General features: G+C 53.4%; 1 protein-coding gene across 2 annotated transcripts in view; it reads left to right on the top strand.

The window, feature by feature from the left end:
• Positions 1 to 937: 937 nt before the first annotated feature.
• PEMT (phosphatidylethanolamine N-methyltransferase) overlaps positions 938 to 15,728 on the top strand; it is a gene marked incomplete at its 5' end in the record, with an annotated part of 41,855 nt that continues 27,064 nt past the window's right edge. For both annotated transcript variants that reach the window (XM_082311839.1, XM_082311838.1), the window contains 2 exons: positions 938 to 1,045; positions 3,176 to 3,283. In XM_082311839.1, coding sequence (XP_082167965.1) covers positions 938 to 1,045; positions 3,176 to 3,283 — 216 coding nt within the window. The remainder of the gene's footprint in view (positions 1,046 to 3,175; positions 3,284 to 15,728) is intronic.

Below are 15,728 nucleotides of genomic sequence, written 5' to 3'. Positions count from 1 at the left end.
AAAGGAGGGTCTGCAAAAGCGCATGGTCCATGCAGAGACCCTAAGAGGTCCGTGGGAATGATACTACCTGATTTCCCATGCACAGGCAGGTCCGGGACTGCAGCCCATGAGGTGCATCAACCAGAAACATCCTAGAGAAGAAGAGAAATAATATTAGTAGGAATAATAACAGCAATAAAAAAAAAAAAATTACACCTGCTGAAGGGAATAGGGTGCAGTGAACTGTCCTCAAAATACATCCAGGCTTGATGGCTTTACATTTTACGCTGGAATGAGTAATGCCGGGCCCGCAGTGTTTAATCTCCACAGGCTCTCCGGTACCAGAGAGCCACTGGAGCCGTTTCCCTCCCCCGACCCTGGTGTGAGCGCTGAACACGGGCAGCGCGGGCAGGGGACGGGCAGGGAACAGGCAGGGAACGGGCAGGGGTCGGCAGGGCCGGGTCTCAGCCGCCGCTACAGCGCTGGCACCTCCATTTCTTGCCCGCTCGTCACCCCCGCTCCCACGCACGGCCCCGCGGCCGGCCCCACGCCGGCTGCCCGGTGGGTCGAAGCCCCGTCCCCGGCGGGCCCCGTCCCGCCCGCCCCGGGAGGGGGGTGGCCGACCCGCACCGCGGCCCGGTTGCTTCACCGGGCAGGGTCGAAGTCCAGGCGCCGGCAGCACAGGCCGCCCTCCCCGCCGCCGCGGCCGGACACACGCTCGCAGCCCGCGACGGAGGCGGCCGGGCCCGCGGCGAGGTCAGTGCTTCCCCGGCGCCGCGGCCCGGCCCGGCCCGGCCTCCAGGCCCGGCTCCCCCCCGCGCTGCCGGGGCCCCGCCGGCGGAGGCGGCGGAGGCGGGACTACGCTTCCCGTCAGCGCCACCGCGGGGCTCCGCGCTCGGCCGGCTCCGGGCGGGGGAGGCGGCGGCGGCGGGGCGACCCCGGCCCCCGGCCCCGCGCCATGGCGAGGGGACCCGGGCCGGGCGCGGGAGGGCGGGCGGCGGCGGGCGGGGGCCGGCCCTTCCCGCGGGAGTGCTGCGAAGGGCTGGGCGGCCTGGAGTACGGCCAGGTACCGGCGGGGCCCCGGGGGCGGGCGGGGAGCGCCGGGCTCGCTGCGGCCCCGGGAGGGGGCCCGGCCCGGGGCGCTGCCGCTCGGCTGCGCGGGGCGGCCGGGGGCCGGAGCCTCCCCCACCCCGGGGCCTCTCCCGGTGCCGCCGCGGGGCCCGGCAGCGCTGCTGGCGGTAACGCCCGGGCTGTGCCCGCAGGTGCGGCAGGCCGCGGCGACCCTCGGTGCCCGCTGCCCGAGGCGCGCCCGCCCCCTCCCTGGCCCGTTTCCACCCGGGCCCCGTGGCGGGGGCCGCCCCGGCACCCGCAGGGGAGCCCCGAGGGTGCCGCTGCCCCTGCGGCTCTCGCCCTCCCCGGCTGCGGGCGAGCGGGCAGCGTTTGCCACCGTTATTTATCGCCCGTCGGGGAGGAGGGGGCAAAGTTGGATGTTCTGTGCCCGTTGAGTGGCTGTCCCAGCGGCTTGCAGAGACAGCGCATCCTAATGGGCTCCCCTTTTATCCCTAAAAGCACATACTAGGCACAGGCCAATCTGCTTCCTGCCGGCAGCGGCAAATTTGGTTGTTGAGGAGAAAAGAAGGTGAGTGCAATGTTAACGATGATGCCAACCAGGAGTTAGTAGGTCAAGAAGCTTTTGTTCAGCCCGTGCTGGTGGTGTGCTCAGCGCCGTACGAAACGAGAGGAAAGAAGCTGTCCTGATCCCACGGTGTTTGCAATTGAAGTGGGACCAGACAGTTCGGCCCCAGCGCCAGCGGCTCTCTCGGTGCCCGGGTTACTCTCTCGGTGCCCGGGTTACAGGTTGACAGTGCTCGGTTTGAAGGGACTAGGTCTGGTGGCGAAGGGCTGCTCGGTGGTGAAGGGAGGGGAGGAGAGAGCAAGGAGGACGGGAACAGGGGGAGATGGGTTGGGGTCAGGCCCTGGAGGCTGTTCCCATCATTCCTCGCCAGCACCCGTGTCCCGAGGGCTCAGATGGAGGAGCTGGGGGAGCTGGGGCTGGGGTGTTACGGCCTTTGCTTTTGCACTTTGCACTGCGGGCAGTCACGGCTGTGCAGGAGGCACCTGGAGTGGCCTGACATGACCCAGGATAGCACGGGAGCCATTCCCAGGGCCTTTGCTCTTGGCTATGAGAGACGGCAGGTTTAGCAGCCCCTCTCCATGAATCCCACTGCAGCTCTGCTTCCTTCAAATAACCCGTGAGGAGCCAGTGGGAATTTCTCTCCTGGACGGGTGAGGTGGAGCCGATGCCTTTTCAAGCCTTTCCTGTCCCCTGGCATCCAAAGGACTTGCAAACACAGCTGTGTTTGGGAAGCAAAAATCTTCCATGTCTCAATGTTGTCTTGATTTTGATTCAAGCAAGGGAAGGGCTTGGGCTGGGCTATTTTGTCTTTTGTTTTCAAAGTTTTGGGGAAAAAAAAAAAAAGGCGCTGGCTGTTTTTCATCCAAATACCACTGCAGGGAGAGGGGGCGGGGAAGCAGAAGCAGCACGGCTTTTTGCACGTAAAAATGCTGACAATGTCAGGGAGCCATCCTGGGAAAAATATCTCTTAAAAGGAGAGAGGGGCAAAACCAGCAAGCTTTAAGTTTGTTGTTGTTGTTGTCATTAAGTAAGACAGGAAAGTCTTTTGCAGCTTCTTACAATGCAAATACATCACTTCTGCACCACTTACTTTGTGGAAGGCAACTTTGAGGCTGACACAATTAATTGCTTGGAGTTTCCATGCAGACCAGCATCCCTGGGACAGTCGTCCATCCCCGGGGACACCAAGGCGCTGTGAAACGGTGCTCCCTTCCCTGCAGCTTGGAAACACGCTTGTTTGGCAGCTGCCCCGTAGGGCTGGTGCTCGTCCTGACGGCAGCAGTGTCCTCACAGTGCCCCTGTCCTTCTGGGCGCTGCTGCAAGTGCCCGAGGTGTGGGGGAAGCCAGCTTGGAGGAGCCCCCACCCCTCTTTTTGGCTTTGCACCCTGACACAGCGCTTTGCAAGCCATAACAACGTTTTGTTTGGGGCCGTTAAAAGATTCGTCCGCTCTTGCAGGGCAGCTGATGCATTTGGTTTGAGATGAAGTGCCCTATATTCGGGTGCAACACCCGGTGCCCCTGCAGGAATCCACACCCCCAGTAACTGGCTCTCCCCCCCAGGTGGATGTGACAGCCATGGCGCGGCTCTTCGGCTATGTGGATGTGACCGACTCTGGCTTCATTGCAGCTGTCCTCTCCATCGCCTTCAACCCGCTCTTCTGGAATGTGGTAAGAGCTGCCTGTGTGCCGGCCACCCTGTTATTTTTAGCCTTCCTTTGCCAGCTACAGGGGGGTCTCCTTTGGGCCACACTGGAGGAAAAACTTTTTTTGGGGAAGTCTGCTGAGCTGGGTGGGGCGAGTGGTGCCCAGTTATTAGGCGTTAGAAGTGGGTGAGCAGGGAGCTGTGCTGCAGAGAGAACTCTTGGGGCTGGGGGTGGCTGTGGCGGGTGTCACAGGAGCCAGCACGGGATGCAGAAGGAATTAGGAGCTGAGCTTGGGAGAGGGGGCAGAGCAACCAAACCCATCTTTCAGGCACCTCCTGCCACACCTCCCACCCCAGCAGCCAGGCGCTGGTCACTGCTGGGACTGAGCATAAATGGCATTAACCCCCGGCGGGGGGCTGCACTGGGTGTGTTGCCGACTGCTTGCCCTTGAAATATGTTGGCAGCTGGTTGTGTGGATGGCAGGAAGCAAAAACAGTCAGCCAAAAGTTAACCTGAAGAAATTCCCCCTCCCTCATGCTGCAAAGTCTGGCAAAGAGCTGCAGAGCTGGTAGCAAGCCAGGAGTGGGGATACCAGTGCACAGATGATGTTCGCTGTCCCTGTGGGTGCCATACCATCCGCTGGGTGCGATACCACTTTGGGAGCCAAGACTGGAAGAGTCTCTGCTGCCCTGTACCGCTGCGGTTTGCTACCTGCCTGCAAGAGCAGCAAGAATCATTGCCAGCCCCGTTTTGGAGCATTGCAGAGCCAGTGGCCCAAGCAGGGAGCCCAGGCCGGCTGCAGCACGAGGTGACTTCTACCCCACAGCACCCTTGGCAGCCCAGCTGAGGTGTGGGGTGAAACCTTCTCCCCGCGAGCGCTCATGGGAATGGGATGTCATCTCAGCCAAGATTCCCAAAACCACCCGGCAAACCTCCCCGCAGGGATTCTCACCCTGGGGAAGTCTCCTTAAAAAGGCCTTATTTTTCCAGAGGGGGAGGACTTGGCTCACTCTGAGCGCGGGGGCTCTTGAGATTGTCTCACGCTGGGTTTTGGAAAAGCAAGGCTCTCCTGGCTGTGAGTCACTTTGGAAACCTCTGTCGGAGCTCTTTGTTGCAGCCTCCCTAATTTTTCATGCAACTCGTTATTAAAAAGTCTCACGGTGTCTGAAATGCGAACTAGAATATGCCACATTATTTCGACTTCGGAGTCATCATTTAGCATAAAGAATCAATGAACAAGAAGATTCAGGATGTGGTCTCTGAGGGGAGAGACCGGCTCCAGTGACAAACTGCATAAAAGGGAAAGAAAAAAGTACTTCATTAGCGTCTGCTGCTATGCCTGCGACTCATGGGATGCCTGCAGCTTGGGAAATAGCATTGCTTTTTGGATCAAGAGTTTGGCTGCTGTTAAAGGACAGGGAAAGCTGATGTAACAGCAGGAAGTTCATTGCTCTGCGTTGCTGTTGTCCCCTTCCAGTGTTTGAAGAGCATTGCCGTTGGCGGCAGGTGGCACTGCAAGCAAGACGTGCAGGGCCTGCGCCTGGGAGCAGAAGGCATCTCTGCATGGGCTTGCAGTGAGCAACCTGAGCTGGTGTGTTGGTGGAAGGCTCTGGGGAGGTGAGCGTGGCACTAGATGTTTCCCCAGCTGTAACAGGCCGGGCGGCTCTCACAGTCCATGTGCCTCCATCCATACGCTTGCGCTGCCCAGGCCCCCGAGCATCTCCCTGACATTTTCAGGCTCTGCTGGTCCCAGTGTATGGCTCACACCAGGCACTGCTGGAAGGCTCTTGCAGGGGGGCTGTGGGACCTGCAGCCCTGAGCAAGCCCCCGCTATATTGGGTGCATTTTAGCAGGAGTGGCCCCAGCCATCCCTGGATTTTCCTTGACCTGTTTCCTTTACCTCCTCCCCATCCTTTTATCTGTGGGATCAGTGTCCCCTTCCTGCACCTGGCCAGCAGCTCTTCTTTCTTTCTCTACATCCCTGCACAGGCTCCCTTTGTCTTTTGCTGTTTGAGTTCCTTCCCGGCAGCTGAGATCGCTTCTGCATCTGAATTACTTTGCGCTCGCAGGAGCTTTAGTGCAAAGACTGGATTTCTCTGCAGTGCCAAGCACTCTTTTTTCTCTGTGTTTAATAAGTAATGTGGGACCCTGGTCAAAAACCCTTCTGTGCATGAAATTCCTGATTTGGGTAGAAATTGGGTGGGGATGCATGGATTTAGTTCAGTGTCTTAGTTCTCTGTTTCTGCTGAACTCTGGCCAGGTCTGCCTCTTGCAAAGTTTGGCGCCAGGTTGTCCTTGCTGTGCAGTGCCTCTGAATAAATATGTGGTGGGGAAACCCCGGCTCCGTGCGGTGCTTGGCTGATGGAGAGGCGCATCTTGAGGTCTCGAGCATAGCAAGGCGTTTGCCCTGGTAAGCACCAGGCATGTTCCTTTGGGACAAAACCACAGCCTTTGGGTTTGGGGACAAGGCACGAACTCCAAAGGCTGTGGGGGAGCATGACTCCAGAGAAAACCCTGATGCTCATCGGGTTGATTTATGTACTTGAGTTAAGAGAGCAATTTAGAGGACCAGAGCCTAAGTGGGGCAATTTGCAGGACTCCAGCTGGACTGTGCTGATGCTCCCTCCTGTTCTCCACAGGGGAGAAAAGTTCTCCAAAAAAGGCCTCAAGACTCCCAATGCCCACGCTCCGCCCTGCAGGCATGTGCCGGAGGGTACCATGAATGTCGCCCCAGGGTCGCCCGCTGCGTTTTCCCACCAAACCCAGGACTTGCACCCCTTCTTCTGCTTCCCCCGCTCCGTGCCAATTAAAATCCCACCCGTCCCTGTGTGGCCCCCAGGTTATGTTGTCCATGGCACAGCTTGGATGTGTTCCTGCACTATTCTCTTTTTTTTTTTTCCTTTTTTTTTTTATGTCGTCTCTCCTCCTCACTCTGTCTCTGCTTTCCCACCTGCCGCAGCTATTACGAAAGGAGCTGCTGGGAGCCACAATCCTGTATGAGGCAGGGTGCAGGTGAGGCCCCAAAAGGCAGTGGCAGAGCCGTTTTGGGGATGATGTCGCTTAAAGCTCCCCAAGGATGTTCAGTGCAGCTGGGAGACGTGAGCCACCATGGGGCTGTTGAGGGGCACCCAGCAAGGAGTAGGCGCGTCGCTGCAGCCATGCCATAAAACGTTAATGAGGTCAGAGTGGTAGAAACTTCAATAAGTCCCATCTGTGTTTGGAAAGCCACAGAACGATGGGAGAAACTTCCCGTCCCTTGGTAACTAAGAAAGGTATTAAATAACAACAACTCCGGGACAAACATTTTCAAGCCAGGAGAGGCAGATAACCTGCATACGGGAAGCTTTAAAGAGCTCGCTGAGCCTTGGCACACGGGGAGTTTCTAGGAAGCTGGAAGGTTTCTGACACCCTCTCAATAGCAAACAGGCAAGTGGCATAGCCGTGAGCCAGGTAGTCTGACGTCCGTCACCACGCAAGTGAGTTTCAAGTGGGGAGCGCATCCATCAGCAGTCCTTTTCTTGATTTGAGCATCTTAAAAATTTACAGCTGGCGTCATGGCCTGATTTAGAAATGGCACATCTTCAGCTGCCGCCCGAGAGCTTGCTCCTCCCATCACCTCTGGTGACCCCCTCAAGACGCCCATGCATCTCACAGGAATCTGCAGGGTGAATCCTCAAATGTCACGGTTAGGAACGGGCTTAGCGTAATTTAGCATGATTTTACAGAAAATAGACCCCATCAGACAAACATGATTTTATTCTTCAAGGTTGGAGCTTTTCCTGTTCAGGGTAACAAGATCTCTGTTCTAGACTTCTGTCAAGTGTTTAAACTGCATGAGGTTTTGATTAAAGAAGTGGTTGCACAGGGACCTGAGCTGACAACGCCTGGCTCCTGATGGATGTGTATCTCTTGCTTCATTTATTTTTAATTTCCCATCCTTTTCTCCTTCTTTGGAGACTAGAAGAATCTGCCAAGTGGATAAGAAGTGCTTGTGCTGGCGGGGAGGGGGGAGTTTGCAGGCGCTGGCAGCCTGATTTCACCTACCTCTGACCACTTCTTGCTAAACTCGGAGGAAGGTGCCTGGCCCAAAACCTACGCACGCTGCTAGGAAGCGGCTGGGAGCTCGAGAGCTGTTCAGATTCAGACCTCAGTGAGCCAAACTCCGAGAAACCTTCTGGGGGCAGTAGAAAAAAGCCTGATGCTGGGGGATTTCAGCAGCTCTCGCTGTCTGACTTACAGGGAAGGACTGAGCGGTGGCTTGATGGCAGCGTGTTAGCACCTCGCTGGGGAAAGGAAATTGCAGGGTATGAAATGGCTGTGCCAGGGCTGGGGCTGGAGCGGCAGGCAGAGCCTCACGGGGAGTACATCTTGGTTAGCTGAAGTTTACAGGGTTGGAAGATGAAAAAGTCGGAGTGATTTAATGGTCTTTTCTGGCCTTCAAATTCTGCAAACCTGTGAGAGTTTCATGAGCTCCCCCGCAAACCTCTGCCTGCCTGCAGCCATGGGTGAGAGCAGAAAAACAGCCCTCAACCATCTTCTGGAAAGTGCTTTTAGATCCTGTTGTAGAAGCCATGGCACAGCGACGATGATTACCTACTTATAACAGATGCTAGATCAATAGCAGGGCTTCAAGCTACGCTGCAAGGCAATTGACTGCAGAAAGTGTTTCTTTATTGGGGTAAAGCTGGGCTTGCAACGAGGCTCGGATTCGCTCTTACATCCCTGGTCTTAAAATGTCACCACCAGCTCTGATGCCTTTCATCCTTTGTGCAGGGAGAGAATGCACATTATTCATAATTGGACTCTCTGCCAGGCAGCAATAGCCGTTTTCATTTCCTACAATGCCTGAGAAAGAGTGAGAATTTGCTTCCCCCCCCCCCCCCCCCCCCCCCCAAACAGCATTTAGTGGCAATTTTATTCTGAGTGGCTTGGTAACGCTTCCCACTCAGGCGGCGAGGGCTTTGCAGCGATGCTGTAACGCATGTGGTGAGCGGACGGCATCGATTCTCCGGCCGTCTCCTAATGGAGTGAGTCCTGGCTGTACGTGTAACAGTGCGCCTGTTTGGCTCCTAAATTTAGCTTTTCCAGCATGTTGGCACTGCTGTGAGCCACATAACAGGCACCAAAACTGGGTCGCATCCTCCAGCCTGCCAGCTGGAGTGACACAATTAGGAGCGCTGTCACCTTGAGGGAGAGCCACATCCTTCATCCCAGCACTGCTTCCCCGCAGCCTCCCAGCTAGGGGTGGTGGCAGTTTCATCTAAATCCTCTTTAAGAAGCTGTGCAATATCTTTTTTACAATGTCCTTGCGGGCTGAGCTGCCTGCAGTCATGGAGCCCAGCCTGGCCGGGCAGCTGTGAGCTGAGATGCTTCATCTGTGTGTCGAGCGAGGCAGGGTCTCAACCCTCAGGGCTCCAGGCGAGGCCGTGGCAGTCATTCCAGGAGCTGCCCAGCCACCATGCACAGGTATTTGCCAAGGCAGGGTGTGCTTGGGTGGCTGAGCCATTTCCGTGCCCATTCCTAGCATGAATTTGGGATCCAGCTGGTGTGCAACGTGCCTGCTCAGTGTTGCTCTAAACTGAGGTCAGAATGTGCCTCTCACCTCACAATCCCCTATGGATCCTGGCCAAGCTGACTGGAAAAGCAACCTCCTTTTTTTAGCTTCTGGAGAATACTTCTCTAGAAACTCAGGGTGTTTGTTGTATATACTGGACTTTTCTTGTTTAGTGTTTTAAAAATAAACTGTGGGCTGCTGGCAGCCCTGCTGGAATAAGTCAGCACACGCACAAAAGATGAAAACATATTTACGCCAAGAGTCTTGTTTCCATATGCATCAGAGGATTATCTGTAGACCCTAGAAGTTGGGAGAGGCCCTTTCTTCTCTGTCCCACTCCATCCCTACCCTGCCATGCTGCTGCTAAACACTTTCTCCTGCTGATGAGGTGCTGCTCAAAGATGTTAGTCTATGAAATGGCAAGTCTATGACCACCTGCATCCCATGGGACAAGGCAAAAAATGCAGCTGGAGGCAAAAAAGATCTGCCCAAACTGGGGGGCGTGGAAGACAGTGGGTCCTCCCGTGTGGCCCTGGGTTTTGGCAGTGTTTGTGTGTAGCCCTGGGCCTGGGAGCTGCTGGAGCCCTGAGCAGGGAAACCCATTGCATCCCCTGGGACATCGGCTGTCCGGGGGCCAGACAGCGGCTTCCCGGGTTGCGTGCCTGCCGCAGTCATGGATGTGAGCTGGGTGTTTTCCGGCTGTGTGGTGGCGTAGACCATTTAGCAGAAGCCTGCCCAGTTCCCAGAAGGATGGGATCTCCCAAAATAGGCTGCTTTAATGAAGAAATGGAGAGACATGCAGTCTGCTGGGTGCTCTTGGGAGGTTATTTCTGTAAGACCCGCTGCCTGGCTTTCGTCACGATGCAATTGCATCTCCTGCGTGCCTGAAGACTCGTGGTGGAAAGGGAGGTGTTGGGGTTTCATGATGGGGGTGCTGGATCCAGCTTGTGGCAGGCTGGTGGCACACAGGGTTGGCACCCCAAAGAAAATGCTTCCTTGTTTTCTGTATTTTCTCCCCCCTTGATGAACTCCAAGGGGACACTTATCTCCAGTTGCTCACGTGGCAGTAGCAAATGGGTGGTAAAGTAGATTAGTAAATCAGTAAAGCAAAACCCTCCTTCTCTTTTCCACCTATATTGTCTCCCCAGTGACACGAGTAGCTGGAAATGGCACTTGGCAGGAGCATCCCACATCCCTGCTCTCTTGAGTGTGAAACCAGATAGTTCAGCAGCCGGATCACAGCGGCACTTGGCGGGCACCGGTTCCTGGTAAATATTAGGAGCCTTATCGCTGTTTAAGCAAACAAGTATCTGCACTCCCCCCGGGGCTGCCTGCCTGCATCGGCTCCCTTACATTCCCCTTTCTAAGGGGACCTGACAAAGCTTTGAAACCCCTGTACACCAGCATGGGGAGAAACAGTTGATATTTGGAAGCTGGTGCTGATGTATTGATGGAGGACATGAGCTACGGACATAGAGCGTGCCTGGGCAGTGGCTTTGGTTGATACGTTGCAGAGGGATGGGAGCAGTGGTGCACCGGCTGTTCAGAGCAAGGGGCTTTGATTTCAGAGGGTGGCCCTGACCCAGGGGAAGGGCTGCGGAGTGGGATGAAATAGCCCTACCCAGCGAGCCGCTGCCTGATTTTCCTTTTCCCTGCCAAGCTGTCCAAGCCTCCGTGCTTGCTCACGTGCAGGGAAAGAGGGGCAACTCTCTTAAAAAATTACGAATTTGGTTGCCAGAGAAGCTGGAAGCCCCAGGCTTGCGCACCTGCATGTGGCTTTGTCAAGCTCCCAGGATCTCCCAGCGAATGTTGGGGTCAGGGAGAGGAAGGCTGGCGGGAGCTCTTGATTTTCCCATGTGTCGTTTAAATCATGAACCTCTGTGGTGCGTTACCTAGTCGTCTGGATTTGGCAATATCTCACCTTTTTTTTTCCCTTGCAAAACGTTCTTTGTTCCCTCTCTTTACTCCTCCAGACCAGGGATGATGCAGCTGTGGGCTTGTTCTGCAGGTCAGGATGTGCGAGCTGCTGCTTTGTCAGGCTGGAGGGTTTTCACTTGCTGTCTGTGTAGGCACAATCATTTTTGGTGTGATCCTTTTTGTGCTTTTGGGAAGAAAAAGCAGACTGTGAGCAGCTCACACCCCTGAAGTGGATTTTAACAATTTTCTCTGCCTTCGGCTGTTGTGGGGAAGCCTGACCGTCAGGCTCACAGAATGCCTTCGTCGCCTCCTTTGTGCAGTAGGAGGTTTGCTCATTATCTGGTTTGTGCTTCGCTTATAAAAGAAGCTGTAATTGTAGCAGCTCCTTGCCATAAAAGCACAAAGACATTTTCAGGGAAGGAAAATGTACATGCAGCTTTTATGATCCTTTACAGTACTCCTCCTGCCTACTTCTCTCGCCTCCTGCCCTTTCTCCAGCATCAGCTCTGTGCCTGCCTGGTGTTCAACGTGACCGCCTCTGGCTCGAGCCTCTCCTTTGCTATAGAAATGCCCCTTTTAGAAAGAAAAAGTTGAGCATCCTCCTCGTCAGTCTTGCTGGGTGAAGAGGGACTCCACATCCCCCCATGTAGTCGGATGTTCCTATTCCTGCCTCTTCCCTGAGAGCTGTGTTTTCTGCGGTGAGTCCGACAGCAGATGCTTAGTCTGCAAAATCCTGAGGTGAATTTTGAACTGGGAAAAAAAACCCTGTCTATCCACCTGTGACTACAGTGTACACCCGTAACAGGACTGGAGTAATACCAAATCAGATCACCTTGGGGCACATGTGGCTGTTCCTGTTAAAAACTGAATGACCTCTCGACGAGATACAATATTTTTTACTATGAAGCATTCCTATTAAGAGCCCTTTCCTGTTTATTTTTACCAGGACATTGTTTTAATGACCGCAGAGTTACTCATTTGATTCCCAAGGCTGGAGAGCAGCAATGAATTAGTTTCATTTCAAGACTTTCTCTTGCAGTCATTTTCCAGAGATTGATGTAGTCGGAAGCCAAAGTGAGTGCGTTGCCCAACTGAGGAACATTACTTTCCTGCCTGTACCCGTCAGGCTTGGTCCCTGGTGCGGATGTGCAGGGATCCTGGCTAGAAGGGCTTGCTCAGCCTGCCCCCTCCACCTCCGTGCAGGGCTCCGGTACAAATGCATGGAGCAAAAGACTGTAAGAGGGTTTGAGCACTGTATGCATCTCCGCATTGGGCTTTGAGGCTGCAAAAGGGGGAAAGAGCTCCCCTGGGCTGCAGATCACTGGGTCTGGGGATGATTGATTGTTCGCTCGGCTTTGGGGTTACGTTTCTTGCATGGAACGAATACCATGGGGCACGTGGTTACACCCATCAACACCCATAGGAACCCCAGTGATAACACCAGCAAGCCCGAGGGGTTTGATGATTGTATTTAACCCTTCAGATTGTTATTACTTGTTGTGCTGTGCAGTTTGAACATCTCATCCCCGAGGAGAGGGGAACAGAGCGCGCGGCTGCCTGCGTTACATAAAGATCAAATTGTCCCTCTCTATTGTTGGCCGCCGGGACGACAGCAGCATCACAAACATGCGTGTCCTTGGCGCTGTGGGAAGTGTTCCCAGGGGAGGCTTAACACGGAGCGTGGAACATGATATGTCAAGCAGCGAGAGGACGGGAGGGACTCCAGCCGAAATCGGCGCTCCACCGAGCATGGCCAGTGCAACCAGTACCTCTTTTCCAACGAACTCTCACTACTCCGCGAAGGGGTATTAGATTTCTCTTGCGTTTTGTGCTCTGCGAGGCGTATTTATTTTTTTCTCCCCCCTTCCCTGTCCCCCCTCCCATCACAGCCCCTGGGGGAGCAATGAGCAAGTACACGCTGTCCAGAGGACGGGTGTGTTGGGAGTCCTTATTAGCAGACTTATTCCGGAGAATTAAACCCTAATTTCACAAAAGGGCAGCAAGAGAGCGGCTGCAGCTCTGGGAGAAGCCGAGCTGGCTTTGTGTGTTGTTTGCAAATGGCACAAGAAGTCCTGGTCCGAGACTGCTGGTCCTAATCATTGGGGTATTACGACCAAAAGAATAATTGTTGTGTTTCTTTACTATTTAAAACAAAAATTACAAAGTAGTTTACAAGGAAACCATTTTTTTCTCCTCTACCGTGCTGTCACTTATGCCTCCACTTGTTTTGTTTTCGGTTTTAGGCAGAGCTTTAAAATGTTCCTAATCATCTTCCACTTCACCTTCTGACAACCCCACTGCAAAATGTGCCTCTGCGACACCCGTCATTGTTTCTCCCTGAATTAATTGTTGTGTGTAATTGCGACCTGCTGCAGGACGCTGTCTTGCTCTATTAAAAAGAGAGATGCTAATGAAGAACATTGGGTACCATATTATGGGAAAGCAAGGCTCGACTCGCTGGGACGTGTACTTGGCGTACTGTTATTGCCAGCCCGGGCAGAAATGGTGTTTCTGTCTCTTGTCAGTCACTGGCTAATGATTGTAATTTTTACTTGCTGAGAAACTCTGGATATAATGGACTTCATTAACGGATACATGAGATGCTACCAGACCTGCATTAGGGGGAGAGAGGAAGAAAACAACCCCTGCGAGGAGGCAATTTTATTATTTATTTGTAGCAATAGGAGCGATCCAGAATTAGTGTTGGATTCGGCGGTGTGGCTAATGAGCTGGGCTGAGCTGGAATCCAAGCAAACCTATTAACGAGAGCAAACTGCAAAGATGATGCCTGGGTCTGAAAACCCTCACATCAAGCACAAGATCCCAGGCAGCTTGGCTGCTTTTTCTTCCTCCGCGTTGGGCTGTGTGGTTTTGTGTTGATGTGTTTGCGTCTCGAGAGGCTTCTGCTTCTTGATTACCTCCAGCCTTTCTCCATCCCCTTCTCTGCTGCCAGCTCCTTCTTACTCTTGTATTTTGGGTGAGCCGGAGCTTCTGATTTAATCTTTAAGACAACTGAGCCAAAGTATTTCCACTCCCATGGGCCATGTCTGCTTGAAGAATTGCCTGACTTGAAATACTGCAACATCCAGGCCCAGTTTTCGGTTGCAGGCAGTGGCACATCTGCAGGTCCAGCTGGTTGGGGACACAGTGACAGAGCTGGATGCTCACGCGGCCCCTGGTACCTGAACACGTATCAGAGCGGCAACTAAATACAGGTCATACAGGAGAGCAAAAAGCCGCTTGAATTAGCTGACATCTCCGGTATAGCTTTATACGGTGTCTTTGCAATGAATCAGAGGCTGCAAGAAATGTCAGTCGTTAGGTGACCTCAATCTCATTTTACCTGGAGCCAGAGAAGACTTGTCTCAATTCAGTAAGAGGATATTTCTTACATAGGATGCACTGGCTGAAGGCTGTCCATTTTTATTACAGTTAGAATAACTGTTTTTTAATCAGGCTGACCTTATTTGCAATGACGATAGCAATTTGAACTAGAGGGTTGCAGCAATCGTTGGAAAGCTTTAAAAAGCAGGATCTTTGTGATGAAGATAAAAAGCTTTGTCTGCACATTTAAAACCAAACCCAAGGTGTTGAAGTCTGCCGCAAGTTCAGATGGACTTGACCTCAGAACTGTGGATCTGCTGGGATCCGGGGCCTGTTTGGAAATAACACAACGGAGCGGAGGCACGAAAATAGAAGAGAAGTCTTAAAAAAAAGAGGCGTTCGTCTTGTAACGTGGCATTTGTACTGAGCGCTTGCTGACAGTGTGGTGCAGCAAAGAGCTTGTCTTTCTAAATCAATGCCAGTTCAAACATCGTCAGTGCTATTGTTGGATCGCTTTGTTTGAAAATGGGTCTTTTGGGTAGACGGCCTCTTTCGTTAAAGCAGCTGTGTGTATAACACTTCAGGCACTTTCCCCTGCTTTGCTTTTTTTAGTGTTGCATGAGTATGAGCAACAGGAAAAAAAAATAAGCAAGTACAGGATGTGAGATGGGCAGAATATTCTCAATCACTCCAGAGACCAACACACACCTTTGCCTCTGGTTGGTTTGGGAAGATGCCTGCTACGGACTGCCTGAGCAAAATCAGACCTGTTTCGCTCAGAGAAAATGCTCTGAGCTTCAGAAAAATGTATGAAAATATGAGGTCTGTGGTTTTCTGGATGGGAACTGTGTGCAATGGGAAGCTGAGTGTGGGCCAAGTCATCTGGGCATGGAAGATGAAAAAAATTCCGGCAAAATACCAGGCAAAATGCTTCACCGTCCTGTGCACGAGATGCTCATCTGGCAGCACTTGCCTTCCTTCTGGGCTCCAGCAAAGCCCCAAACACTTGGGTAGGAGCAGCCTCTGCCTTTCCCTAATCTCGGGAGATTATTTTATTTGGTTGTATTATTGGTTTAGAGGAGCTGGGTGGATCCCCACTGGTCCCCGTTCCCCCGTGCTGCCCGTGTCCCTCCCGGTGCTTGGCCATCCCTACCACGTCCTGGATGGGGACTGGAAGGGTCCTTCCCCATCCCATGCTGCGCTCTGGAGAAATCATTATTTCACAAATACTTTTTCCATAGGTTTTGTTGGCTGGGAGAGTCTGTTCGGGCCATGCAGGCTGATTCCCTGCAGCTGGAACATGTCACTCCTCCCTGCTCAGTCTTGGGGAGCTGCTGGTAAGAGCTCCCAATGCCCACTCTCAAAATTAATTAACACAGCTCATTCTGGGTTACTTGAAATCACCTGCCTTCAGCTTCCAGTTCTTCAGACATAAATCATGAGCTCCTTGCCTTGAGGAGAAACTGTTCAGATTTTGTGTTGGAAATTGCTAGCAAATACAGTCTATATTCCGAGTGATTTTTGTTTTTATTGAAGAGGAGAGGATGTGGCTCATGGAACATCGATGGACCTGGGCTGCCTTGGTGTATGTTAAGCAGGGGCTTGTTTTTATTGCAACCAGCTAATGAGATGGTACTTTGACAAATCACATAAATGCTATTAGAGAAATGAAATT

Source organism: Platalea leucorodia (genome assembly GCF_965183815.1).
Source record: "Platalea leucorodia genome assembly, chromosome: 5".
NCBI lineage: Eukaryota > Metazoa > Chordata > Aves > Pelecaniformes > Threskiornithidae > Platalea > Platalea leucorodia.
Note: the sequence above shows the minus strand (reverse complement) of the source record. Positions and strands in the feature narration are given on the sequence as shown.